At 40.3% G+C, this 27,914-nt stretch overlaps 1 protein-coding gene across 1 annotated transcript in view; it reads left to right on the top strand.

Moving 5' to 3' along the window:
• Positions 1 to 16,539, top strand: part of LOC307257615 (contactin-associated protein-like 4) — a gene marked incomplete at both ends in the record, with an annotated part of 63,273 nt that extends 46,734 nt beyond the window's left edge. Inside the window, 10 exons of the mRNA XM_080036873.1 lie at positions 22 to 149; positions 238 to 408; positions 1,710 to 1,928; positions 3,020 to 3,259; positions 4,294 to 4,509; positions 9,523 to 9,656; positions 10,042 to 10,129; positions 14,073 to 14,288; positions 14,932 to 15,003; positions 16,343 to 16,539. Coding sequence (XP_079892999.1) covers positions 22 to 149; positions 238 to 408; positions 1,710 to 1,928; positions 3,020 to 3,259; positions 4,294 to 4,509; positions 9,523 to 9,656; positions 10,042 to 10,129; positions 14,073 to 14,288; positions 14,932 to 15,003; positions 16,343 to 16,539 — 1,681 coding nt within the window. The remainder of the gene's footprint in view (positions 1 to 21; positions 150 to 237; positions 409 to 1,709; positions 1,929 to 3,019; positions 3,260 to 4,293; positions 4,510 to 9,522; positions 9,657 to 10,041; positions 10,130 to 14,072; positions 14,289 to 14,931; positions 15,004 to 16,342) is intronic.
• Positions 16,540 to 27,914: the final 11,375 nt, after the last annotated feature.

The following is a 27,914-nucleotide window of genomic DNA, read 5'->3' as shown; positions in this document are numbered from 1 at the left end:
ATTCCTTTCCCTCCCTTCCAGGGTGAATGACTCTGGCCTGCTGACCCATAAGGAGACGCTCCCTGTCAGGTCTCTGGTGCTGGGGGATGTCCAGAGGCCCGGCTCAGAGAGCGCCTACAGAGTGGGGCATCTCCGCTGCCATGGAGACAGTAAGGCATTTGACTGGCAAAGAATAATCATAATGTTGTAAAAGAATAATTTTATGATTAACAGGTTTTTTTTTTCAATCATTTGCAGAAAATGTCTGGAACGCTGCCTTTTTTGACAAGGAGACGTCGTACCTCCACTTCCCCACATTCCATGAAGAGCTGAGCGCAGACATCTCCTTCCTGTTTAAAACCTCCTCCTCCTCAGGTGTCTTCCTGGAAAACCTTGGCATCAAAGACTTCATTCGGATCGAACTGAGCTGTAAGTAAAAACCCTGCAGGTTACACACCGAAAATTAGGACCTCAATTAGATTTGTGAGCAGAAGGGAACATCCTGGGAGTTAAAAAGTTCTATCTGGATTGGACTCTGCTGGAGGTGACATTCCTGCCTGGAACTCAGATTCAGTCTCTCTCAACCCTGAAAATTGATATGCTCTCCCAAGCAACACCACCATTTATTTTCCCTCCTCTGGGAAATCACTGCAGTTGCATTGTCCCAGCCCGCTGCAATACATTACCTTTTATGCCCATCAGAGTTTATGGTGCTCTATCATTGCAATGTATTTGGTGCTGAAATGTCATTGTAATGTGACACCTTATGGTAGTGCACACAGTGCGAGCTGCTGTAGCTGTCCTTTTTGACAGCAGCTTTTGATGAAGTGTTTCTATGTGTTTGCCAAATAACTAATGTGCCATTGTAGCTGGTCTTGGCAGAGGCAGAACTATATGTAAGGCTTTATGATCACTCTATAATACTACATAAAATATCCACACAAGGAGCAGGAAATCAGGTTTGAGGCAGCAGCTGACCTACAGATCTGAATCAATAGTGGCATGTTCGTTATTAATACATAAAGCTGCAGCTTTAGACTGACTGAGAAGAGGACGGCCACTGCACTGAGAAAGATAACTATTTTCATTATTAAGTTAAAACTTTACCCTGTAATAGGGTGAAATACTATTGTGTGTTTTGAGGAGGCAAAAATCCGATAATCTGTAAATAAATGAACTTGAGGTATTTGTAGAATATTGTAATTTGTTAAATAGTTTTAGTCCTCCTGTCTCTACAGATGGTGTAGGTGTTACAGGGATATCGGCGAGTAGAACAAGGGCTTGATAGTGAGCCTGGTATCTGGTAAAATGTAGAAAAAATAAAAGAAGTGACAAGAGAGGGTTTAAAAAGGCATAAGGTCCTTTATAGTCTTGCATCACACAGGTTCAGTGTGATCAAACAAGGCAATTTACTTCTGCTGCTAACAATCTGTCAATGGTTTGACTTGGCTAGAAGGTAGCCTGCTGCATCGCACTACATTTTCTTTTTCTTTTTTTCTGTTTGATAAATAAACACTGTAGGTTTTTGCATTGTAAATACAGAATAACAAGATCACAAATTAGAAATGGGGTGAAAGCTTGTGTATGCTGTGTTTATGTCTGAGCAAACCTTTGTGTGTTTGCACTGGCTGACACCTTGTCTGTCTACAAGACAAGGTAAGTTTAGTGTGCGGAAGGAGTTAGTTGAATATATGCATTTAATCTTGATTTTTCTTCCCTCCTTGACACAGCATCCACTGAGGTCCTCTTCTCCTTTGACGTGGGTAACGGTCCGTTGGAGGTTTGTGCGACGGCTGGCTTCCAGCTGAATGACAACAGGTGGCATCGTGTTCAAGTTGAGCGTAACGTTAAGGAGGCATCGCTTCGCATTGACGAGCTCCCTGCTGCCACGCAGGAGGCTCCCGTTGATGGACACATCCACCTGCAGCTCAACAGCCAGTTATTTATAGGTCTGTGTGTGTGTTCCTGTCACAAGTAAAATGCAATTCAAAATTCAAAGCTACTTTTTTAAAGACCTCGACAAATACAATGACTGTCATGGAAGTTGCAAATACAAAATGTAACCAAAGCATTAAAATTGGAAAGTACACCCTAACAAACAGAAGGAGACAGAAATTCTAATCCTAATACAGGAAACATATTATTGCAGCATTGATCCACGATGAAACGGTGAGATTAAAGCAAGATCAATCAGCCTTTAAGGGTCCTTATTCCTAAACCTTAAAAATGAGTTATACAGTATAAAGATACTTGCTATACAAACACACTTTGTAGACTGACAGAAAATACTCACAAATTGATTAAAATGTGCCCAGGACGATGCAGTGAAAAGTTGTGTTTGCAGTGGTTATTTTCCTTGCAGTAACCTTGGTACAGTGTGTGAACCCAGTCTATTAGTTAGGGCAAGTCCTTTCCTGACAGCGCCCGATGAAACTCTGGGACCCGATATAAACCTCATCAACGCTGCAGCCCTGGAAAGCTGTTTATCTCTTCCTAACAGTCTTGAAGTTGCCAGTTAGGCACACTGAGACTATTTTAATTTTGCAGAGTCTGAACTCTGAGGACAGTTGAAGGCTGCGATGCAAAGGGTCAGAAAACAATAACTTTTGAAATTTAAAATTCGCCCTAAAAAGAAAAAAGGAAAAAAAAATCCTAAAACATTTAGCAAGCCAGGCGGGACAAACAGAATGTCAGACCGATTGACAACTCGCCAACTTTCTGCTAATGGCGCTCCGCTGGCAGATGGACAGACAGCCAGTTAAAAGGTATAAAATATGACATGAGCTCTGAAATCCACCAGATCAGAAATCTGGAAAATCATAAAAACAAAGAGATTATTTGTGGAGAATATACAGAGATATAAGAGAAGAGAATAATAGTAGACAAAATCAAGAATGGGCAAGATGCTTTCTAGCATGCTGAGATATTTCCTTTGTGTGTGTGTGTGTGTGTGTGTGTGTGTGTGTGTGTGTGTGTGTGTGTGTGTGTGTGTGTGTGTGTGTGTGTGTGTGTGTGTGTGTGTGTGTGTGTGTGTCTACAGGAGGCACAGCTTCCAGGCAGAAGGGCTTTCGGGGTTGTATTCGCTCTCTGCAGCTGAACGGCGTGACCTTGGATCTGGAGGAGAGAGCGAGGATCACCCCCGGGGTTGAGGCGGGATGTCCAGGCCACTGCAGCAGCTACGGCTCACTCTGCCAGAACCAGGGTCACTGTGTGGAGAGGCCCAACAGCTTCTCCTGTGACTGTGGCCCCTCTGCCTACAGCGGGGCCTTCTGCACCACAGGTAGACCTACACATGCTCTGTCATCAATCTCCCAGCAGCGTCTGGTGGAGGATTGATGCAGTTTAGGTTATTATACACTGCTGTTCATTTTCTTGTCTCTGTGGGAAACTTTTGATATATATTTCTATATATTTATTAATGTATGTGGTATTCGTAATTAATTTTTACTTTTTCAAGTAAGAGAAGATAGTTAGACAACCCTAAACTAACTGCATAATTAAGTGAATAACCCAGAAATTGAACGAGCACCGAAACATTATCATTATCAACTCTGTCACACTAACATTTCATATGTGTGCATGTCAACATTATATACATATGCAGAATGTTTGAATCAAATTTTCCAACTAATGTTTCTGACCTAAAAAGTGGTTTTAATATTACACCTTTTATTTTAAGACATCACATGAACATTGAGTCGTCACGTCAGCAAAGCGTTAGCCTCATATGTCTTTGGTAATTAACAACTCTGTGGTCTGTTGAAGCTCAACAGGTGTGTCTGCGACTGAAATCACAACTGTTATAATTAGCCACCACGTTTTCCATTGTTCTTTTCACCTGTCAGCTGTTTTTTTCCCATGGCAGCTTTTTTCTAAGCTCATTAATTACTGCTTGTCAATGCTGCTGAGAGCTGTATGTACAGGCTGTACATACAGCTCTCAGCAGCATTGACAATTCATATGCTGTACAGTACAGCATATGAATCGCCGATAAGGTCCCCCTCTGAGATAAGATGTTACTTAGATGGAGGGTAAACTTCCAGTATATGCTAAATGAAAATTATACAGTCAAACTGTTTCTGGGAAACAATATTCATTTGGCAAAGTGAAATGTCGAGTGAGTATATGTACAGAATACAAAGTTATTAGGCATAATTATTAAGCAGAATAAAGCTGTGAATGCTAATGCTTTTAGTCAAACTTAGCTTTTAGCAGCCACATTCAGTCATCACGAGTACAAAACAACAGCTAAGAGGAGACTACTGTTACTCAAGTTTGTTATTAAACTTTTTGACATTGCCTCCTTCCCTGCAGAGGTTTCAGCCTCCTTCAAGTCGGGAACATCTGTCATCTACACCTTTAAAGAGCCGGTGTTGAGTGAGCTGAATGGGAGCACCTCCATCTACCCTGACAGGACCTTCAGAGCAGAAAACATCTCCCTGAGCTTCAGGACCAGCCAGAGTCCCGCAATGATCCTCTATGTTGGCTCATTTCATGGAGAGTACCTGGCTCTGCTGCTCAACAAGCACGGTGAGAATATACCTGTATTCTCATCAAGGAATATTAATGTATCTCTGTTAATGGTTACAGGGTTGTATCTAATCATTTGACTTGTGTTTCTTCCTTCAATTTATGCCAACCTTGGTAACTAGCTCCATAGTTTTCTAACTTCCTCCAGAATCGACTCCACCTTTAATATCAATGAGGTCGGGGTAAATAATGCAACACCATATGGATCATACAATACAGCTCAACAGTACTATAAACTTCATCAACCAAAATAATTATACTATATACAGGCGTGGAAGAGACCACTCCAAATGTTCAGTGTCTCTTGTTTTACTATTTATAGGCATGTTTGAGTAGAATTAACATTTTGGTTTTATTTTATAAACTACTGACAACATTTATACCAAATTCACAATACAAATATTGGCCGCGTTTCCCAGAATCGTTAAGAGCCTCTTTGGGCAAAGTACTACTTTGGAGCGCTCTTAAGAACGCTGTGAAAGAAGAATGCGTTTCCCAGATTCGTTCTTAGCGAAAGTAGTACTTTCACTAAGATGGAACTGTACGACGGCGCTGACCCACTCTTTCAACCTTTCTTAGCGACCAAATCGTCAGTGATCATGCTGCGTCAGGGAAATTTATTTCCTCCACTTTTCGAAATAATAAAACAATGTTCAATGCGGACCTGGCGCAATAAACATAAACTAATAGTAGAGAAAAAAATGTTTTAATGAATTACACGTTTACGTTTTCCACACACATGTGAGTTTATAGTACTACACATAAAAAAACATCCACAACCCTGTGGCATTTGACAGATATCAAGGAAACAGATTTAATTGAACTCAGCTGAACCTCATCCAGAGCGGCTCCACCTGCTATAAAGGCGTTGCCAAAGTCCGCGCTTGTGAGAAACCATGGCTGCATTACAACAGCCTCGCCGTGCGCGAAGCCAGACGGTTTACATAAATGCATACGTGCGTCGGCACTTCTCCCCACTGGACGTGCTATCAGACCGGGCCGTCCAGGCAAAGTACCGACTGCCCCGGCCGTGCGGAGATCCAACGGCTGATCACTCTGGTGTCTCCACACACATGCAATTTTTCCTTCAGCCCCCCGGAGATGCAGCTTCTGACTGCGCTGCGTTTTTAAGAACATATCAACCTCTTCTGAGGTCCAACAACCCCCAGCCCCTACCCCTTTACCACCAGTCACCAAGCACTGATCACTAAACCATAAACCCACAACCACCACATCACCCATATCAACTCTCAGGCCTGAAGGCTGAAATAAATAAACAGAACCAGCAGATGTAGGCTACATGTAACGTCCTGCACACTATGAGTATTGCTGCAGTGTCCGAGTGCTTTACCTGAAAGTCTGGCACTGGAATGCTGTTGAAAGGGCGCACAATACGCACACGTCATTAACCTACGCTTAGATAAATTACAAATTGCCTGGGACATTTTGTTGCTATAGGTTTGACACTCTCATTTCAATGCAAAATGATACACACAATACATGGTTGAAAAGGAAACCAAAGTAGTTTATTGAAACCATATGGGGGAGGGGTTACTCTGCGCTGTCTTTCCTGGGCGTCTGCATCACCTGCAACGAAGGGAGATTGATTAGTGAAACCTTCGCACTCTTCCTTTTTGTTTGGTTCTGGAACTCCTGCCACTTCTTCCTCACAGCACGCCAGTCACGCAGGCCACATGGGATGGAGGGGGACATATTTTCGGCTATGGCCTGCCTAACACGGTTCTTCACCATGATGTTCTTTTTGCCCCTTGTTCCCCCGAATAAAACTGCCCGGTGCTGCCAGACCTCGTCCACTAACGCCCATCTCCTCCGCGGTAAACGACGGTGCCCGCTTGTTTCTTTTTCTGCCGCTTTCTTCCACTCTCACATGTGTGTGCCTATCCACGGGGTATATATGCGCTAATGGGCTTGATTACTACTTGGATACACTTGTTGCCACATCCCCCCCCCCCCCGCACCCACACACACACACGATACATGCGAAGCCTAATTCCACCTGTGTGGGGGTGACCACGGGGCGCTGTGTGTGACTTATGCGCTGATAAAGAGGTGGGTGATCGATTCGCCTGGCATCGATTTATTCAGTTTCAGCACGACCGCGGTGGACAGCTCCCACCAAAGAGCCTCTTTCGCTTCAACTTACGCGTTCTCCAAAGAAGGCACCAAAGAAGCCATCTGGGAAACACCCGTATCTTTTTCGCTCGTTCTTTGGCGAACCCTTCTTTCGACCCTTCTTTGGCCCCAAAGAACGATCGATTCTGGGAAACGCGGCCATTGTCATTAAGAGCATTTCCTTGAAGTAATGTAGAGATGAAGATTGAAGAAAAATCCATACTGGTCTCTTAATTTTTTCCGTGGCTGCATATACAATACAATAGCATTGTTACTAAACATCCCATAACTCCCGTCTTTGCGTCCTGTTGCCCTGCTCCTCTCTCTCTGCCTCAACTCCTTACTGTCCTTTGTCTTTCTCCTCATTTATCCTTTCATCCATTTCTCCTTTCCACCACTCACCTCTGCTTTCATCTCTTCAAAGTTTAATCATCTTGTCATGAGTTCATCCAGAAGAGTGTAAAGTGGGTTTGTTTGATTTGCAGAAGGACAAGGGAAGGCTTATAAACCCTATTATAAGGATTCTACCTGGATTTGCTGTACCAAAAGACCATGAATAAGAGGCTTTATTAAGTCAGACTGGAGAAAACTGATGGCCAGAAGGTCATTACAGCAGCAAGATGATCAGGTAGTCGGCAGGTAGTTGCATTCAATCTGAATTTTTGAATTCGTTGAAACTATGAAAAAGTAATTAAGTACAAAATGAGCTCAAAATATTTCTCTAAAACATCACATCTCTGTTTTGTCAAACTGGATGACTCTGAATCGTGGATTTTGAGTATATTTTCTCAGGTACATTTAGGTTATTTGTAGCTGTTTTGTACTAATACACTGTTTTTGATTTGATTTAGTTTATTTCAGACATCCACATACAAAACAAAATGAAAAGCATGGAAATACAATAAATATGCCTGAAAAGGAGCAGGAAGAAGTATACACTTATTTAATCCTACCCCTCTGTGATAAATTGCGCCCAGTAATCTCATTATTTATAGTGAAAGACGTACGTAGAGTTACAAGGTCCATGGTTACAAACTCACTACTACAGCATGAGGCTTCCTCTGTTAGCAAGGCACATCGCATGCAATAGATCCATTTGGCGTACAAGAATGGGATCGAATTTGGGGAAAGAGACTTCAGTCCGAACAGACACAGATGTGCCTACATTCTATTTTTTTTTGTGAATACAGATTCCCTGATAATTAGTTGTTATGAAAGAGTAATTAAGTTACAGCCATTGCAGTCATTCTGCATCTCTGTTAAATGTCTTATCTTGAATCTTGATGTATTTTCTTTCTTTTTACCATCCCTTAAATGCAATTTCTAATGTCTAATCGTATTGTATTTTCTTAGTTTTACTACCTCTTCAATGCAATTTCTAATGTATAATCCTGATTTATGGTATGCCCCTGTAAAACACTTTGAATGGCCTTGTGTCTGTATTGTGCTATATAAAATTGCCTTGCCTGGCCTTGAAGCACTCAAAACTCAGGAACGGGTTTATTTTGGTGATTAAACTGGTGCTTAGCAGCCCGCTTGATGTCCTGCTGGGTTGTTACCTCCTGTGCAGTTTCACCTTAAAGTTTTAAATAGGCAACTAATTTGGATTCTCTGCACCACTGAGCACCTGGGGCCCAAAATAATAGATTTAGATGAAGAGAATACATTTGAATGAATATGCAACAATAATGCCGGATTTCGACGTTTATTTTAATTTGCATGTACCTGTATATTCTCAGTTATTCTTTTACTGTTCGAATGTGCAACAATTTGAAAGTAATATGTGTATTAATATGTGAATTGCATTGATGTGGCACTGTGCCGAAAGTCTTTCACTTTTCTTTTCTTTTTTAACAAAACTAAGACGGACATCATTAAAGGTACTCCCAGGAACTTTCAGTTTGTTTTCATTCTTGCAACCCATTTGAACAAAAGCGGTAGTGTTTTTACTATGGCAGCTGTAGTTCCTGGCTGAGTGTTCCCATGACAAAGGCATTAAGGAAAACTATTTAAAAATAGAGTTATTTGCACTGATGGTCTCGTTTGCTGTTACATGTCATTTATGATCATCAGAGGAAAAATAAGACTGTTTCAGAATTATTTAAAAGTTCCTCGTATCACCTTTAAAGTGATAGTACCTGCACCTTTATACATGTTCGGACAATCCAGAAGAGTCAGTTAATAAACAGTTTAGTTTAATCTGTAATATCATGCATCTCAGGTTCTCAGTTAGAAGTTGTAAATGGAGCAAAAGCTGGACATCATTCACTACAAGAAATTGAAAAGTGTCCCTCTTTAAATTATGTAATGTATCAGTATAGAATATGCCGTTATTTGAACGCAGAATAAAAGACAAGAGATCTGCTATAAAGAAAGTATCCCACCTCTTAGACTTACCAGATGTAACCCTCTCTCTTGAAGCTAAATGGCTTCACTGTCAGTAGGAAAAAACTGATGTTAACAACTGTTGAAAGTTGAAATGTTCAGCCATCACCAGCTTTTCACCACCTACAAGCCTGCTGACATGTCAGCAGTGTCTGTCAGCTCTGTAGTCACCTCCTGTCAGTTGTTAATGGTGGACACACACCAGGACTGCCTTTCACTTTTTTTCTCTTTCTCTCCTTGTCATGAGGGTGGAACAAAAAGTGTTAAAAATTGTTAACAGTGCTGAAAACTATGAATATTGCATGACCTTTATTTTTCTCTCCAAAATGTTTATTTTAGATGCTGAAACCTTGATTATTCAAAGTTACTTCGACATTTTATAATTTTCTTTTCACACTAAAACCCTTTAAAACTAAAGATGAACTCATTCTAAGCTGTATACAGTTGATTGTTAATAACAGAAATGTATAATGTTTTGTGTATTTGTTTGTGCAGAGAGGCTGGAGGTGAGATACAAACTGGACAGCAGCAAAGATGCAGATATCCTCAGATCCTCAGTGAAAAGCCTTGCCAATGGACAGCCACATGCAGTTACCATCAGCAGACTGACTGACGCTGTCACTGTGCAGGTAACATCACACACACACACACACACACACACACACACACACACATCAGTCAGTTTTAAACCCTGAGACCCTGTCAGTCGACATTTGAGACCTGCAGGAGAAGCCAGAAGAGACAAGCTCCAACAACCACTCGTCGATATTAGAGTCTGAGTGGAGACAAATAAGTGGTTTTTCAGGCTCAGACAAACGTGTACCAAGTTGTGTAATCATGAGGAAAAACATGAATCTAAATCATTTGTATCTGCTTAAAACATCTGGAATTCTCCAATGACGTACATGTCACTTGTGTAATACGTTGCATGCTTTGAAGTATTTACCTACCTACTGTGTGTGTTTTTGTTTTGTTTTTCAAAAATGTATTTAATAATCTTTCATTCTATTTCAGGTTGACCAGAACAACAAAGAGTACTTCAACCTGACATCTGATGTAGAATTCAATGCCATCAGGTCTCTGGTTCTTGGCAGAGTGCACGGTAGGTGAGACGGCCACATTTCAGAGATTCCCTGCAGCATCAAACAATGAGGTTTTTGAGACTTTCATCATGATGGCTGTATACAGGGAACACCTATTGGTCTTGAATCTCTAGATGATACAGCAGGTAAAGAACAAATATAGAAATAAATGTATACTTGCCTGGCGCTGCGAAATGGTGCTGAACCCAGAGCAATTTCAAGGCCAGTGCTCAGTATGTAAAGTATGTACTGTAGTTTTTAGCAGACAATCTATTGATCAAGGATGCATTCATACTGTGCTGATAATTTCCCTGCTGGTAATTCTGCAATCCAGCTAAACAGGAAAGCTTTTTCTTTCTTGTTGGCTCATCAGTTTTGGGAAGTTATGGTTGCTTTGATGATGACAATGGCTCTTTCACCACATACACTATATTGTGTCTTATTTGCCTCATCAGAAATCTGTTGGGTATGAGGCATCGGCGTCGGCAGACCCTTTTCACCGGGGCACGTGCCCCGTTGTGGATCTGCGGTGCCTGGGTATGCCTGGGGCACTGATTTTTTAATTAATTAATTTATTTATACCTTTAATTTTTATTTATTTAAGTCTGACTCATCTGGCAATCTACAGAATGCATGCTTGCATTTTTTTTCTTAAAATAGGCCTATATGCATGGTGCCCCCCTCATTGGCCGGCCGCTGCAATGAAATGTACGTGACGAATGCACACACTGAGGAGAGAATCATTCTCCTTGATATCGACTTTTTGAACCTGTCCAGCACAGCGTCAGCGACCATTCACTCCGGCCGGCGTGAAGTGAAGTAAACAGTAACGGACTCCACACACATCCTGCGTCTACCTCTGGAGCGCATCGCGTTACCTTACTGCTGCCTCTCTCGGACTTTTCTCGGACACACATGCAACGTCTCAGCAGCTGCTGCTGCAGCAGCGCTGCTTCTAAAAGCCCTATCTTTCTACATAGAGTTTTCATAGATAATTCCCATTAAAAATGAAGTTATTTCATGTCATCTATGATGCATATGATTTATATCGAGTCTGGACAGTAATCCGTTCGACCCATTGCCATTTTAAAAAAAATGTTTTGCCATATTTTCGCTTGTTGGAAGTTTTATTTTGAAGGGGACACACCAGGAAATGGTGAAACTACAGCGAAAGCTTCCAGTATGAAATCAATATGACTCTCAGCAGAGTATTTCAAAAATCACTTTACTGATTTATACGGGAGAGAGAGAGGGGGGGGGGGGGGGGGGTGTGGTCGGGGAAGAAGAAGGCCGTAGACACAGATAGAGCAACGGAAAACTGTTGCGCTCATCATGATCTTTTTTATTTCTTCACTATATTGGATCTCTATATGTGTCATTTATCCAAAAATGAAATGCCAGAACTAATTGAAAATTAGGTTTTAAATCCCTCGGATTTTGATTGCACAATCAAATCGTGAAATAAAGGGATTATTCGCGTATACGACTGAGGGATGTTTTATTTTGAAATAAACACACCGGGTAAACGTGTAACTAGAGTGAATGCTGCTGGTATGACTGTCAGCAGAGTATTTCTCTATCAGTTAAAGTGGCAACGAGTAACTTTTAAATATCTTTTAAACAGCCTCATGTTTCCTCTCATAATCATAAATTACCTTTAACAGCAAACGAGACCATCAGTGCAAAGAAAGACGTTTTTATATAGTTTTTATTACTGCATTTGATCTGGTCGTACACCCAGTCCGATTTTCGGTTCACGCGTGCATGCTCTATGGTCACATATCCGTATTGGTCACAGATTTCAGTGTGGCGCAGTTACGCGATTTGAGAAGCCTATCCCTCCAGGTGAGGGAAGGGGAGCGGGAGCCTTGTTTGAGACAGTTGTTTGTCGTCATAATGACCGATAACGGGGCTGAACCATAAAAGAAAAAAAAGAAAATGCAATGAAGAAAAGCGAAAAGGGAGAGTGATAGTCGGGCGGGAGGGCGTTGCCAAGCAACGTATACACAATTTCACGCAGCGAATCTAGACTGCAGCATGGACTGCAGTGTTTACTCCTAAATGAATGAGCGGTAGCCTACTAAAACAAAGTTTACTTTGCCTCACCAGCATCATCAGATGACCATTATTCATCTGAAATAGTCATTATTTACAACATAAACACATTACCTCATCGTGATACTAACTAACTGCCATCTCTCGTTCATTCGCTTTGTGTGGGGACACGGACTCGTTCAGCTCCGTGAGAGGTGACAATGCATCAACTCATTGCAATCAGGTGTGTTTAGCACTTACTGGCATTAGTTGATGCTGTGTCACCCATAGACTCACGGAGCCGAAAAGAGTCCGGTGCCCTCACACTTTGCTTTCAACACACGGACACGCACCATATTGCTTCCTGATTATTTGAATCTGCACGCCCTGCACGCTGCCTGCACGAGCTAGAAAACAGCTTCAAGACAGCTGGCGTCGTAATAATACTACCGCTTTTGTTCAAAGGTGTCGCCAACGTGCCGACTTACTCGTAGTGGCTTTAAAGCACAGAGACGCGAGAGAGACGCGCTGCTCTCAGAAAAAAAATAGGCGAGCCTCCTGAGGTGAAGGGGAGCGTCGCTGCAGACGTGCCTCCGACGCGCCTCAGCAGTGCGTCTGAGGTTGGATGTGTGCTCGCTCTACGTTGATTTCAGTCTGTGACAAAAAGTCAGACGCAGACGCGAGGTAGACGCGCAGTAGAGGTAGGATGTGTGTGGGGGCCGTAAGCGTTACATTTTTATCCTCTGGAAGCATAGAATGTCTAACAGCTGCAGTTGTGAAAGGACATTCAGCGTACTGAGACGCCTTCACACTTGGTTGAGGAGCACAATGGGGCAAGATAGGCTTCATCATCTTGCCATCATGTCGGTTGAGCGAGGAGAACTCTCCAAATTAAGCCAGTCACAATTGATCGACAGCTTCGCAAAAATGAAGCAGAGGCGCTACCGTTTACTGTTAAAAAAATGAACAGCTCCCCTATCTTTCTGGCCATGATATACACACCTCATAGGATCATCACCATCACACCATCATAGGATGGTCTGAAATAGAAATGATAAACACAGACATGTATGTATGTAGAGGTGTTTTTTTGTTTTTCCTTTTACAGTGGCACATTTCAAGTTTTCAGTTTTCAAGTTCATGTTTGCTGACAGATATTTAATGAAGATACGCTTTATGATAATAAATAAGTGCTATAAAATATTTGCTCGCGTGCTTGCATTAATTATCTGTGCCCATGCTTTTTTTAAATAAATAATTGCCCAAAATTTTTTTTGCTCGCGCGCATCGCGCGCTCGCATCTTTTTTTTGGTGCCCTATTGTGCCCCTGTATGGTATTGGGTGAGCTGACGCCCCTGGTATGAGGAATACATTGCAGTGTTTTATTTGTTCTTGAAAGGTGTAACAGCACAGAGTGCAGTGGGTTTATCGCAGCGTTTTACAATGACGTTTCCCCCGACAAGGACATAACTACATGGCACGCTGCTCTGATAAAAATAGTTAGGAGGCTGTTTGTAGGAGAAAGAAGCCAATGCTAATGATTGTGCCACTGCATTCTATTAATTTTAAATCCCAAAGAAAACAGGGAGTCGGCCTGAACAGTATAACCTCTCTCAGCATGATAGACTATTAATAGACTAGGCTACTACCAAAATGTCTGGGGTGGCTGTTAAACAGATCAGACATCTAACAGAGACAAAGAGCCACTGTGTATTGCTTTGTCATGACACATTTATGTTTTTTTTGAACAGCACCTTCAGAGACACACTTCAGAAATAGGTTGTTAATTAGATGAGCGGCTGTGGGACTTCCCTGACCCAAGAGTAGCACTGCACACTGCAAACCCACTATAAAAAGTGGGTCTGCAGACTAGTACAAACTCACTCGTGTGAAACATGTTACAGTATCCATTATTCTCTGTCTCTCCAGACTCTGGTGAGTTGGAGCCGGAGCTGTCCCGGCTGGCCTCTGTGGGTTTCACTGGCTGTTTGTCTGCCGTCCTCTTTAACTCCGTCAGCCCTCTGAAAGCCGCTCTGCTCCACCCAGGCACCAGCCCTGTCCTAGTCACTGGCCCGCTGCTCCAGTCCATGTGTGGCTCCACTTCAACCAATCCCCACGCAGCAGAAACCATACACCACCTATCAGGTCAGAGGAGCACGTTTGTTATTTTCTTTATTGGCATTGTCACTACATAGGCTCCATGTACATGCTCAATCTACCCCTCACAACGCTGCAGTCCCATATTGATGGTGTATTCCTACAATTATAGCACCCACTTTCTCAATGTATTCAAGGTAATAAAATAATAAGTAGGGTTATCATAGGCGGCTCTGTCCAGTTTTCTGTGTGGGGGGCTACCACTCAAACCCTTACAATGGGACCTTTGGGCCTCACACTAGGTGAGACAATTAATTCAGACCAGTGAAGAGAGTTTCCTTTGCCATACTGTTCCCCTGTGGTCACTAACAGAGATATGAGTGGATGTTTGCTGTAGTATCACATGTTTTGTCTGCATTGATTCTTAGCCGTTCTTATTCTCGTCTACATATCTCTGTAGGGCATCTCTGAGCAGCAAGCTTTCTCTATTTGTATTTTTCCTGTCACGAGTGACCTCCTTGCTCCCGTCTTTGTCCTCTACATTCTAATCTGTTTACGTCCTTTTCTTCTTGTTCTTTTTTTTTAAACCTAAATTGTTCCTCCTCATCCGTCCTCTCTTCTCTTTCCTTTCTCCCTCCACTTTTGCAACTCTGGCTGTCCTCTCTATTTCCTCTGTCTCTATGTGCTGCAGGCCAGTCTGGATCAATGGGAACAGGTCAGCCTTTAGTGAATGCCATCAGGAGTGACTCAGCTCTAATCGGAGGTACGGCAGCATTGTATTTCACTCTTACACTACCATTATCTTCAATCAATATCTTTTCAAAGATATGGTTTAAAACCTGTGCTCCTGCCAAGTCTTTTTCTGCCTTTACAACGAAAAACCTTAACGTATGTTTTTGAGTTATGAGTGCTGTGGAGACCTTTCCTCTATCTTGAAATAGTAATTGGCTGTCTGGCGGGGACGTTTTCATAAATTCTGCATGCTGTGTAGCATGTCCCTGAAACAGCGTGGCAGTGTCCGAGCACACAAAGTAAAACGACAGCTAATTTGAATACAAATGAGTTTATACTAATTTAAATGACTGTACATTTATTTTATTGCTAACCTCGGCGCAAAGACTTTCTAATAGCTGAAATTGCCTGGGGAGCCTGGAGAAAATGAGCTGACTGCACCACTAATGGCCGAATGAAAGCAATCTAATATTGTCTTACTGCCTGTTGGGCCGCTAACCAGTTACTTATGTAGGAGTTTTAATTCCTGGCGCAATGCTTCATCTCCAATTTATTTATTTAGTTCTAATCGTTCCTATTCGAAAACAAGGCTTAGAAAAGTTACAGATCTTTCGATTACAAGCATGCTAAAATATATACATTTCAAATAGGCCTATAACAGAATTGATGGTTTACAATACTTTACAAACTTATGAATACAGATACATTTTACACTTTCTTCTAGACCCTGACACTCCCACCGACATGTTTTTGAGCTTACATCACTCAATGTGGTGAAAGTTAAGACTAAGGTATACAGAATAAAGGTGCTCCGATGAACTTTCAGTTTTTGTTAATTCTTTGGACAAAAGCAGTAGTGTTTTTACTAAGCCAGTCCTAGTTCCTGGATGATCGTACCCATGACAAAGGCAGTAAGAAAAACTATATGAAAAAGCATTATTTGCACTGATGGTCTAGTTTGCTGTTACATGTCATTTATGATCATTAGAGGAAAAATAAGAATGTTTCAGAAATATTATAAAGTTCATCGTTGCACCTTTAAGTAAATTAAACGATCATTATGTGAATGCATAAAGAAACTATGTGTTAGGACTTCAGCTACAGGTGTATAGGGAAAGCTCAATGATTGATCAAAATGGTTATTAATGTGCTTGCCATCATAATTCAACTTTGAAATAACATTCAATGTACTTGTTGTTACTCTGATGTTTGTCCAGGCTCGGAAGTCATTTGATTTAATGTGAAATTGAAAAAGTCCATAGAGATGTCAGTCCTTTTTGTCATGAGGTTCTTGAGTCCCTAACATGGAACTAAAATGAGATTCCCACTGCTGAGCCACTGTAACCCTTTGTCATTTTCTTGCTTTGCAGGCGTGATAGCGGTGGTGATCTTTGTGACTGTATCTGCATTAGCCATCATAGCCCGAGTCCTCTACAGGAGGAAAGGCATGTGTCAGAGCCAGGAAGTAAAAACAGTTAAACCTGAGGACAGCCCGGAGCTGGCCTTCAGTGGCCATGCCAACTCACAGAATGGTCCCAATGAAAACCAGAAAGAATATTTCATTTAGATGGATGCTCAACCCGCTGCTAACAAGGTAGTGGTGGAGCTGAGAAGACAGACAGACAGACAGAGTAGCCTTGTCAAGCCTCAGCGCTTTACACTTCAAACCGAGCCAGAGACCATGCCCCTCTCAACACGCAACCAACACAGACAGAAAAACAAACAAAAAAGAACTGCACACTCATGTTCTGTATTTTTGCTTCTGTTGTTGTGTTTTTTGTAAAGACTGTACATATACCATGAGAACCAAGTGTTGCATTTATAATACAGTATGTCAATTATTTCTTTAAAACAATTGTAAATAGTTAATGATGTAAATCTTCAAAGTATTACTTTTTATCAATCAGTCCTTTCTCTGTCCTATTAAACACGATGAAAAAGAAACAGTATTTTTCATGGAATAGCTGGAATGAAAGTTAGAAAAGCTTTGTTGCGTCTGGGAAGATTAAATACGTTTTCCAACATGGAGAAAGTTTGCTGTATTGAGTGAGTGAGCCGAGATTAAAAAAATCTTCAATATGACTGAAGGGAAAGTGTATCGGTTCACATTGAACCTTTCTCATTTTCTCAGAAAGTATTTGCGTGCCAATTCACCATAATTCTTTCATTACATTACAGCTTGAACAAAGCTGAGCTCTTATTAATTTCCCTTTCTATCCCATTTACTTAGTGTATTCTTTCGGTGCCTTTACTGCTTTAAGCTCTTAATGTAGATTCTGAATGGACACAGTTATGTGCTTTACTTGTAACTACAAAATATTCCAGCCATTCTGTTCTCAACATCACATATTTATTCACTTGAGAAGCAAGTATGAAAGTCTCGTAAAAATCAGTTGATTGAGAGCAAAGGACATCATGAACGATACGAATGAAGGTGCTAGATTTTAAGCTATAAGAAAAGCGAATTCTGAAGTTTAAAATGTTCAATGTGAATATTTCCATCTTATGTATTTATTTATTTATTTATTTATTTATTTATTTGTTTGTTTGTTTGTTTGTTTGTTTGTTTATTTATTTATTTGTTTGTTTTACGAATGTGTTCTCTTTTTTTACACTGGTGTTTGATTGTATTATCGGAATAAGCCACTTCTTTATCACAAGTCTGCAGAAACACTTTCATAATGAGTTAAAATTGTTAATACAAATGCTCCCAAACCAACAAACTGCCTCTTGGACAAAATATCTAAAGGTGCCTAAAAGTTGGAAAATAAGTCATGCAATAAATATCTTACTCATAATAGCATGGCATACTGGGTTGGAAGACGTGGCATGCTGGCACACAAACATGCTCTGAACATTAAAATCAGAGATCTGACCAGCTTCAGAATGGTGGTAAATGATGTATTGTATATGGCAGAATGCCACTTTAGGTTGTTTTTGAGTTTTGTGTGTCAGAGGTTTGGTTTCTCTCTTGTCTTCACAGAATGGAGGGTAATCAAAATGTCAGAGAGTTTGTGTGACTTGATGTAAGACTTTAATTTGTGCAGATATTTTAGAACGGAACACAATTCTACGGAAGAGGATTAGGGCCACACATGAAAAAAAAAAAAGTTCTGACTTTATTCTCAGAATTCTGACATTAATCTCAGAATTCTGAGAAAAAAGTCAGAATTCTGACTTTAATCTCAGAATTCTGACTTTTTTTTTTCTTTTTTTTCATGTATATAAAAAAAGTAAAAAAAAAAAAGTCAGAATTCTGAGATTAATGTCAGAATTCTGAGAATAAAGTCAGAACTTTTTTTTTTTCATGTGTGGCCCTAATCCTCTTCCGTACAATTCTGTTCACTGAAAATAAAACGTTTGATCTTTTCTTGAGACAGGCTTATCTTTCTTTCCTTCACAACCTTGCACTTTTCATGCTCTATTAAACTTTTTGACTTTTCCAACAGCACTATTGGAAAAAGTCTGTGAAATGATACAAAGTAGAGTTGAAACAGTGAACGAGGGATGTTGTATGTCGATCAATAAACACCCTTTTAAACACCTGCAAAAAGCAACATCATTCCAGGTTTAGATGCCTAATGTCTGAATCTATTATACATCTGTTAAACGAAGCTGAAACAAAGCAAATTTAATCACCATAAATTTACATCCCTGCGTGTTAAGCCGTTTAAAAGTTGCCATTGGATTGGTCTCTCCATCTCCATGTGACATCTCTGATGGGTATTAATATGCATCTGTCTGTTCAGAGGAGATAACTTCAGCATCTGCTGCTCTGTGAAGCGTTTAGGTGCTGGAGATGTCAGGCTCATTCTTGTCAAGGGCCCACCTAGCGTTTTAGCATAGGCTACTGAAGCGATAACACACAGGGCTTTGAGATGTAATGCATAGGGTCTTTCACCGCCTGCTGTCCACCCCCTTACACGCACACACACGCACACACAATGCCAACGATCCAGACGACTGGGTGGTTGTCTGTGGGTATTTTCTTACAGAGAGAGATGCAACCGTGCCTCCAATAACATCTCATTAGGGAGTACAACAAGAGGAGGTGTTGTAAGGACAAATTCTGCTGCACCAAATGGGAAAAACAATTCAGTGTTATCATTTCCAACAATACCTTTTATTTATTTGTTTACACTATGTTGCCAAAAATGTGATGATAATAATCAGACTGCAAAATAAAACTGACACTAAAAAGGTGAGCTTCATTTCTTATGAGTAACTGTGGTCATAAATAAACAATGAAACTGGCAGGAACAGATTATCTAAGGGGCAGCGGCAGAACATGCAACACCACTACACTCAGAAGTTCAAATAGTATCTCTGTGTGTTGTTTTAAAGTAGCTCTCATTATATTTGTGGTCAAATTTGGGAAATTTGAGGGCTGTGTAGTGCTTTACATTTAAGCTTCATTTTACAATAGGTACAGCTGGGAAGTGTTTGGACTGGGAAGATGAAGTATCATCAGCACACAGGCTTGTCCGTGTTCAATTCAGCATAATGCAATGCCTGCAATTTGATGAGAGAGGCTGTACCGCAGGTCCACAGACAGGAACAGCTCCAAAAATAATCAGATCATAGACGACAGCTCAGACCTCTGGCTCTGTATCGTCTGTGCATCCATCATAATCACGCAGGGAAATGCATCCAGAATATAAATTTGACATGTATTGACGTAGAAAGACTTTTCAGTAGTGTGTTGCTGCTGGCTGTGTCACAGCCTAAGCTTTTGCTGTCCCTGGTGCCAGCGCTCAGTAAAAAGCTCTGCTGACAGCATGTAGACGCCTCTGTGTGCATTGACAGTGCAGTCGTCAGGGGTCAGCAGCTAACAGGCCACGGGGTGAGCTGCTCATGCGAATCTCACACAAAATCCATTCTGGCACCTTTTATTTTCTCTTTTTTTTTACTACATATGTCAGTAGGGAAAGACACAGTGGCTATGCTGCTCACCACATTGCACCAGAATCACAGAAATGGTTGCTCCTTTTCACAGTTTTAGCTGTCATCACCGGGGGCTTTGTTTGTCAAGCATAGCTGTAAACCATTTCTCCTCCTCTTTACTCTCATGTCACTTCACCCATAGTGTGTTTGCAGCAAAGCAGCAGTTTGAATAACAATAGTTGGCACACATATTCACTTAATGTTAACGTGTTATTAGTTGATGAAAACAATGAACAATGATGAGACTCTACCATGTGCCAGTTAAAAGGTGCTTTGCATATTTTTGAATAATAATCTGGAAAGAATTGTCAATATAACACCTATTTTCACCTATACAGGTATTTTACCTTTTGGTTAATTGTGGGGTGGGATGCAATGGGCTTGCAATTGCAACCAAATTTAGAGAATACATACATATATCAACCTTAACATAATTCTTACCAGTATATCTTTTATCGACAAATAACCATGCTCAAGCCTTTATTTAAAACAGTGCAGCCAGTTTCTTTTCTCACCAAAGGTTGCAGCAGATTGAAATATAAATTCCTTCCTTTAGATGTGGTTTGTTTGGGACTATGTGTGTCCCATCTTTTTGGGATTCCTAAAAAAAATGTTTTATCACACTGCTGATTTTAAAATGAAACCTCTCATTAAAGAAACCTCTCATTAAAGACCTCTCATGGCCCCTCTGAAAGAGCAGCTATATCTGGATTAAATGGTCCCAAACTGCCACTAGTCTGTTGGGAATATGTATTAAATTAATCCAGTTTGACTTTATTTTATTCATTGGTTTATTTCAGGGACATTGCACACTAAACAGTCAAACTGTAAGTGAGCCAGAGTTAGCCTAAGAGGCTAGTTTACATCCGTTGTCCCCTGCCAGAACGCAACCTAAAAGTACAGAAATAAAATGCATGTATAAACAAAGATTAAAAAACAACATAGTCGACTCAGAAAATACAGTAACACATGCTCAAGCCTTTATTTAAAACAAAGGCTGACAGTACTGTAAGCTTAGGTTACTCCTTAAACTGAGGAAATACTGAGATAATAAAAAAAACTCAGCCAGAGGATGTGGTGCTACTCTGCAATGTCATGATAACAATCATAGAGGACAAATATAGTCTAGCTTCAGCCGCATACAAATATTAGTTTCTCACATTTAGTACTACTAAATTAGCATTATTAGCATCATTACATAAGTGGCATAGGACTCAATATTGCTGGATAAGTTAAGTATAAAAGAAGAGACAAGAGCTTTTTTCAAACATTTCTCAAATGTAGCTGCTCGCGAAAATAACTTGACATTTTGTTAGAATAATGTCAGACTAGCCAACTTTTGTTCATAATAAGGAAGGCACAGGCCACACCTGCCTCAGCTGACACACCTGACTTCCATCACCTAATTATCTGAATCCTATAAATAGGCGTCTCTGACACGTGGTCCTTTTTACACATTGCCTCACTACTTAGTGTGTTTGACACCTCAACTGGCATGTGTTTGAGACAAAATATGGCAAGAGATATTTTTCTAACTCTAGGAACAAAGCAGGTGCTCTGGTGTTAACAAAGGCTTTTTAGTGTTTTAAAAGAGAAGAGGCAGCTTTCTCTTCATTTTTGTGGGCAATCGATTAGAGTCGACATATTTACTGTCTGTTGAAACTGCAGACTACAAAACTTTGTTTTCTTTCTGGAATGTCTAAAAATATAATTAATTATACACATCCTCCAAATTCATCATCATAATAATTTCAGTGCATCCCAACACATAGGGAAATACAACATTTTACTTTACTGCTGAATTAAAAGCTGCAATGACTGGCTTTGGGAAATGAGAAACCTGGGTAAAAGAAAGACAATATGTTTACTCAATCTTTATTGTACAATTTGTCCTGCTTTATAAAATTGTATCTGTCACACTCCATTACACAAAATGATCATTGGATTGCAATGCCAGTACAAGAGGCAATATGGGAGGAGAGCAGTTCAGACAAAGCTGTTGTAAAGATACTCGTAGAAGTCATAGGTTTACTTTGATTTGATTAAACTTGACATAAAAATGAAGGGAGTGTTTGGGCAAAAATAACTTATTTAACTTTATTATGCATATATATTTTAAAGCTAGCAATGCAAAGATCAAGACTAGATAAAAAGCATGGTTGCATAATGTGCATGTTATGCTGTTTGACTATTGACAAAACAGTATCAAACAGATCAAATAGAACCCTGAAAAAGTACGATGCAAAATCACTGTTTTAGAGAGATGTGCCGAAGCGATCATCATTGCTTAACCCAGCCTGCAGAACAACTGAGCACTCTGCAAAAAGGACAGTGTACTACACACACAGTAAGAAGTAAGCTAGACATGTTCAAGTAATGAATTAAAGATGGGGCCAGGTTTTAAAAAGGAAAAAAATAAAGAAAAAAGTTTGTGGTTACCTGGAGATTATAAATAATCCATTTGTTAATGGATTTATTCGAGCACAGAAGATTTTTTCTGCATTTATTCTTTCAGACACTTGCTACAGCCGAGCCAAAGAAGGCGATTGATAACTACTGTTTGATTTCCCAGCTGCAGATTTATTCCATTTGGACTTGTTGTTGCTGTTCTAGTTATCAGTACTGTCCTTGCAGGGTATATTGTTTTTAAATATGTATTTTGTGTACTGTGAAAACACAAATAAATCCCATTTATTTGATTATACCAAATGTTTCTATCATGTGATGTTACCAAAAGCTGAAAATAAATCTGCACTTAACTGAAAGAAGAAAATGCTTTTGGAAGCGTGTACTTGTATCAGAACTTGGTTTGGGTTGAAAAAGGTTAGCGGGAGCCACATTTTTTTTTTCCTGAGCCTGTTACACGTTGCTTAATGGCATGAACGTATCACCCCTTCACATTTAAAAACTAACCTTCCTAATAGATAATCTAATGGCGCTTTTCCATTGCGTGGTATCAGCTCAACTCGCCTTGACTCAACTCGCATTTTTGGTGTTTCCAAAAACAAACAAAAACATGCAAAAACATGGTACCTGGTCTCTGGTAGCGGCTGCTTTTCTGGTATCGCCTCGCTCGAGGTTCCAAGCGAGCTGAGCCAATGCTAAAAGGTGACGTCGGCAGACTGCCGGCCGCTGATTGGCCAGAAACTACCAGCTTCATTCTGTTGTATATTCTCCCAAACTCTCCGGGATTCTTCAAGTGTATGTTGTCTCACCGCGTGCAGCCTTCTCTGGCTCTTTCATTTGATTTGCATCACATATCCAAAAAACCTAATGAAATGTCCATATATTCGCTAAGCTCATCCAGTTGTGTTGGTTGTTGGGAATGTTACTTTAAACACACTGTACATGACACGAGAGGAGACATGTTGGGCAGCTAGCAGCTGTAGGCTATGGCCCATGGACCTATTAAAAAAAGCCTAGTTAACCAGCATGGACAGAATTGATAGCGACCAGCCTCGGACTGCACTGATTACCTCAATAAATTATTCAGGCTGAGACACGGCTAGTGTTTGAAAATACGTATCCTGAAACAAGCACTAAACAGTCAACTTTAAGATGCTAGTGTTTACATGCATAGGGATGTACGTGACGCATCCCTACAGCCGACTGAGTGGCAGAGTCCACACATCGGGACACCAACCCTCCCTTTTAATGGCCCGTACCAATATTCTTCTACTTCTTTTAGCAAACAGATACAAGGGGGGTATATTCTTAAACATTTTCTATCCGTATTTTTGGCGTTTGGTCCAGTTAATAGTACAACAACTGCTCGTTATTCCTGCTTTGCTACTTGGCTCCGGAGTCGGACCCTTTGTATGGCGACCCCGCCCACATTCAGGAGGTACTATTTGCAGTGGAAAACGAACCGTGTTGCTACCGAACCGAGTTGAGCTGAGTCGAGTTGAGTCGAGTAGAGCTACATGTGCGGTGGAAAAGCGCCATAAGTGCACAAGACTACGCCCGACATAGCAACTTTCTCTAGCCACACTTTCCACATCACAAAACGATTTTACACATTGTGTTGTTGTAACACCGTCACACCTTATACCTCACTCCTAGTGTGTTGTACATGTCTCATTTGCATCCGTGTACATATGCTTCAAGCACTGATAAGTGGGCAGAATGACAACTCTGCACGGAAGGCACCTGAGTTGGTGTTTTGAGCGCAATTATAATCACCTCTCGCATGGTGCTTTTCACTCTGCATATAATATGTTTTGCAGTATTCAAATCACACCCCTCTATCCATATTTATAGCCGTCCGTGAGAGAGCCGGGCCTGCGTGCTAAAGGTTCTCTCCCCTCGTGTGTAATTATTCAGTCCCAGTGGCTGTAATACATCAGTAATGCTGTTTATGGCTCAAGGTCAGAGCCCAGTGTCCGGCTGAGCCGACTCAGTGATGGATTACTGTTTTCCAGAGCCTTGAACTCTGCAGGACAGTGACAGATTTCAGCAAATCAAGAAAAAGACCCTTTCTCCGGGTCCTTATTGACACTTGGGAGGCATCTGAAGAATAAATACTCTCCGACCTTTTCCTGCGTGTGTTGCAGTCATGTGATGACCCTCATCATGTGTCCCTGTAATCTCCTCGTTGTTAAAAGGAAAACTTTGCCCTCCCTGCCTCAGTGTCCAATCAGTGTCCCTCATCTTCCTGCTCCTTTGCTTCATCGAATGGGTTGTTGCCGCCGTCAACACATCTGTCGGTCCAAAGCACTTATGTATTTTTCATGCATTCTTCTTCAATGATTTAAATGTAAATATTAATCGTTTTACAGTAATTTTACATTTTCAGCACATTTCTGGCTCTAATCCTTGATCTCCTTACTATAGATACTTTACACAGAGAATGGCAGCTGTTTTTGCTCTGATAAAACCATCGTATCTGCCTGACAGTACAAAGTAAGGAACCAGATGGCAAAGAAAGTTCAATAATTTTGCAGTTCAAGAAATTAATTTTAATCAAATGTCCAACTGACTATTGGGTTGTGAATATTTGATATTTGTCAGGTGGAAGCAAGTTAAACTGAATGAAAATGTATAGAGAAAAGTCTTAAAAATGTGGTGTGTCTATCATTACGATACTCTCAATTAGTTACTTCAACAACCACCATCCCACTCACTTTTCCAGACATGGTATTGCCTGATTTTCATTCTTTTTTCTTTTTTTGGGATTCTTCAATCTCCAGGGTTTTTACTACGCACATTTCAGAACTCTGCAGGGTTTCCATAACATCAAGACAGCTCGATATGGACATAAAAGTGCTGTGGGTTGGTGGGCTTTCACAGAGGCTTTTCTCTGTCAGCGAAACAGGTTGGTTTTAAAACAAGACAGAAAAGTTTTATTTGATTTGATTGAAATTTATTTCGAACATGTAAAAGAAAACAGAAATTATGTTACAGAAAATATTGATGTTGCACAAAATAGAAAGCATACTTAGATACATGAATGACAAACACTTGATAATTGTAACAACATGTTCGAAAAGGAGTGGGAAGAAGTTAACACTTAATCCCACCCCTTCTCCGTAACTCATTTTAATTAAGCTTCCTTAATCATAATAATTATTATCATTAACAGTCTTACCAGGTAAACGTGAAAAAATTAGAGGTATCATACCTTCCACTATAATGATACAACTTCCTAATACATTTTCATTTCATTTAACTTTTATTTATCCTCGAGAGACCAATTGAGGGGTGACCCTCATTTTCAATGACGTCGAGTTCAAACAAATTCAAAGGAAAAACAACAATACATTAACAATATTCAACGCAAATACATCAAATACACAACAACAGGTGAAGAGAAAAACAATTGAAACATTTACACAGTGGTGAAATTAAGTGGTAGCAATTAAAATTAAATGGGTGAGAGTACAATATAGCCTAATTAAAACAGTTACAGGTAGAGTTTGGCAGATTTAAAATAGTTTGTTTAAATTGGTTAAAGGATATGAAGTTATTTAGTTTAATTTGTTGCTGTAAGTTGTTCCAGGAGTCAGGGGCACTGAAGCTAAAAGCTGTCTTTCCTAGCTCAGACCGGGCTTGTGGGACATAAAGCATAAGCATGTCAGTGGAGCGGGTCTGATAAAGCCCATCTGAGATTTGCAGCAATTCAGTTAAATAACGAGGAAGCTTCCCGGGGGAATACGAGGGAATAATATTGCGCTTGGCTGAAAGGTGAAAGTAAAATCTGCTGAGCAACGTTTGGCTGTTTACTCTCATTCATCTTAGGCAGAGACTGGTGTTTTTTTTTATTAAGGATGAAAAGTTATTAAATTACTTTTCCTCTATTGGAAAGAAATAGGCAACTGTTTGAATTTGAAATGTCTTCAGGAAACAGGAGGATAAAAGATAAACATAAACAATCAGCTCTGTTGGTTCAGTCAGCAAATCAACACATTTTCAGATCCTCTGCTATTTGTCTGGAATGATGAAAAAAAGCAAAAATCCCATAAAGGAGTTTTTTTTCAGTTTCACACTGAACAGATATTACTTCCTCCACTGGAGAGGTAATGTTTTCGGTCCCAATTGTCCCTATTTGTCCTTGTTTGTTGGTAGGCAGTGTATCTCAAAAGTGTGAACCGATTTTCAATTAGATTTGTTGTTCAGCTGTGGGTCAAGAAATGTGTGATTTTATGTGACAAGTTGGTGTCAGGTGACTGCCAGGAAACAGAGCACACATAATGATTTGAAAGAAAAAAATAATTATGGCTTCATGTTTGCTGTGATGAATCCTCTTCTTCTGTTGAAGGGGATTTTCACACTTAACGAAATGAATGGCATGGCTACTTCTTTATAATACCTTTCATACTGTTCATGCTGATGTGTGTGTGAAAGGAAAAACTGGACAAATTCTTAAGTGCACAATTTCCATTCGGTTTCTGAGGCTTTTTGTCAATACTGTACAACACAACATAAATAATGGATCTGTTCTGTGATTATGTTCCCTCATTGTGTGGGTAGAGTAGTGTATGAATCACTACACTACATGCAGCAATCAGTGTGATACCAACGCTCCAACAGCTGTTCAGTCATCAGTGTTTGAAGTGTTGAGGTGTGTCTGACTCTCTGGAACTCACTCAGCATTCAGTCCTTCACGGCGTCATGCTCCCCACGGGCCGCCGACTAAGAGCTTCCTACTTTGTCAAATCCACCGACGCTGTCTGCATACCATGGCCCACTCCTATGGTCTCATGGGTAATCTTCCATCTATTGACTCCACGCAAACAGAATTTTCATGCTCTGACTTTTGATTTGTGAGCCTCAGCGTCCCAAACTGTGTGTCTTCTCTTGTCTGTGACACAACTTCCTCTACAACATGAGTCAAAATATCTCCAATCAAAGTATATGATGACTGCTAATATTGTAACTTTATCAACAACAGTGTTTCAAGCCTCAGGCATTGTGGGAATGTTCTGGGAAGGAATACATCAATACAACTGCTGAATAAATGATAAATAGCAGCTCTTATTGTTACCTGTTCCTTCTTGAAGGACGGCATAATTTTTCCATTACAGAACAAAATACACCCCTTATTTTCTGCATCTACAAAACTTCAGAGCTCCAGTGGCTGTAGCGCATTAAGAGGTTTATTGACAAAGCAAAAGTCAATTTGGTTCACAAATACATGCTATTCAAATTGAAATCCTTTGAGACGGCACACATTGACACTATATCATACTACTACAGCCAAATTGATTTCCTTGCTAATATAAGGGGTTGGAGGTATGGAGCATGCAACTCTTCATTTAACAGATCACTGCTCCTTCTTGAAGTATTTTTGCAATATCTCAAACTTATCCGCTTTCAAAAAGTTCCAATTTGTCCATAACCATTGTATTATTTAAGTGGTATTCGTGGTCAGAGCTAACAAATGCATTTCCTTTGCTTTGCCTGTGACTGTTCCAGAATAATAGCCTCCCTGTGTTTTGCCAGTTGCATACCATGAAGCAGCAGCATCAGCAGTATTAAGTTGTATAATATAATATATTA

Source organism: Ammodytes marinus, assembly GCF_949987685.1.
Source record: "Ammodytes marinus genome assembly, chromosome: 11".
Taxonomy (NCBI): domain Eukaryota; kingdom Metazoa; phylum Chordata; class Actinopteri; order Uranoscopiformes; family Ammodytidae; genus Ammodytes; species Ammodytes marinus.
This window is presented reverse-complemented; position numbering and strand designations above follow the sequence as displayed.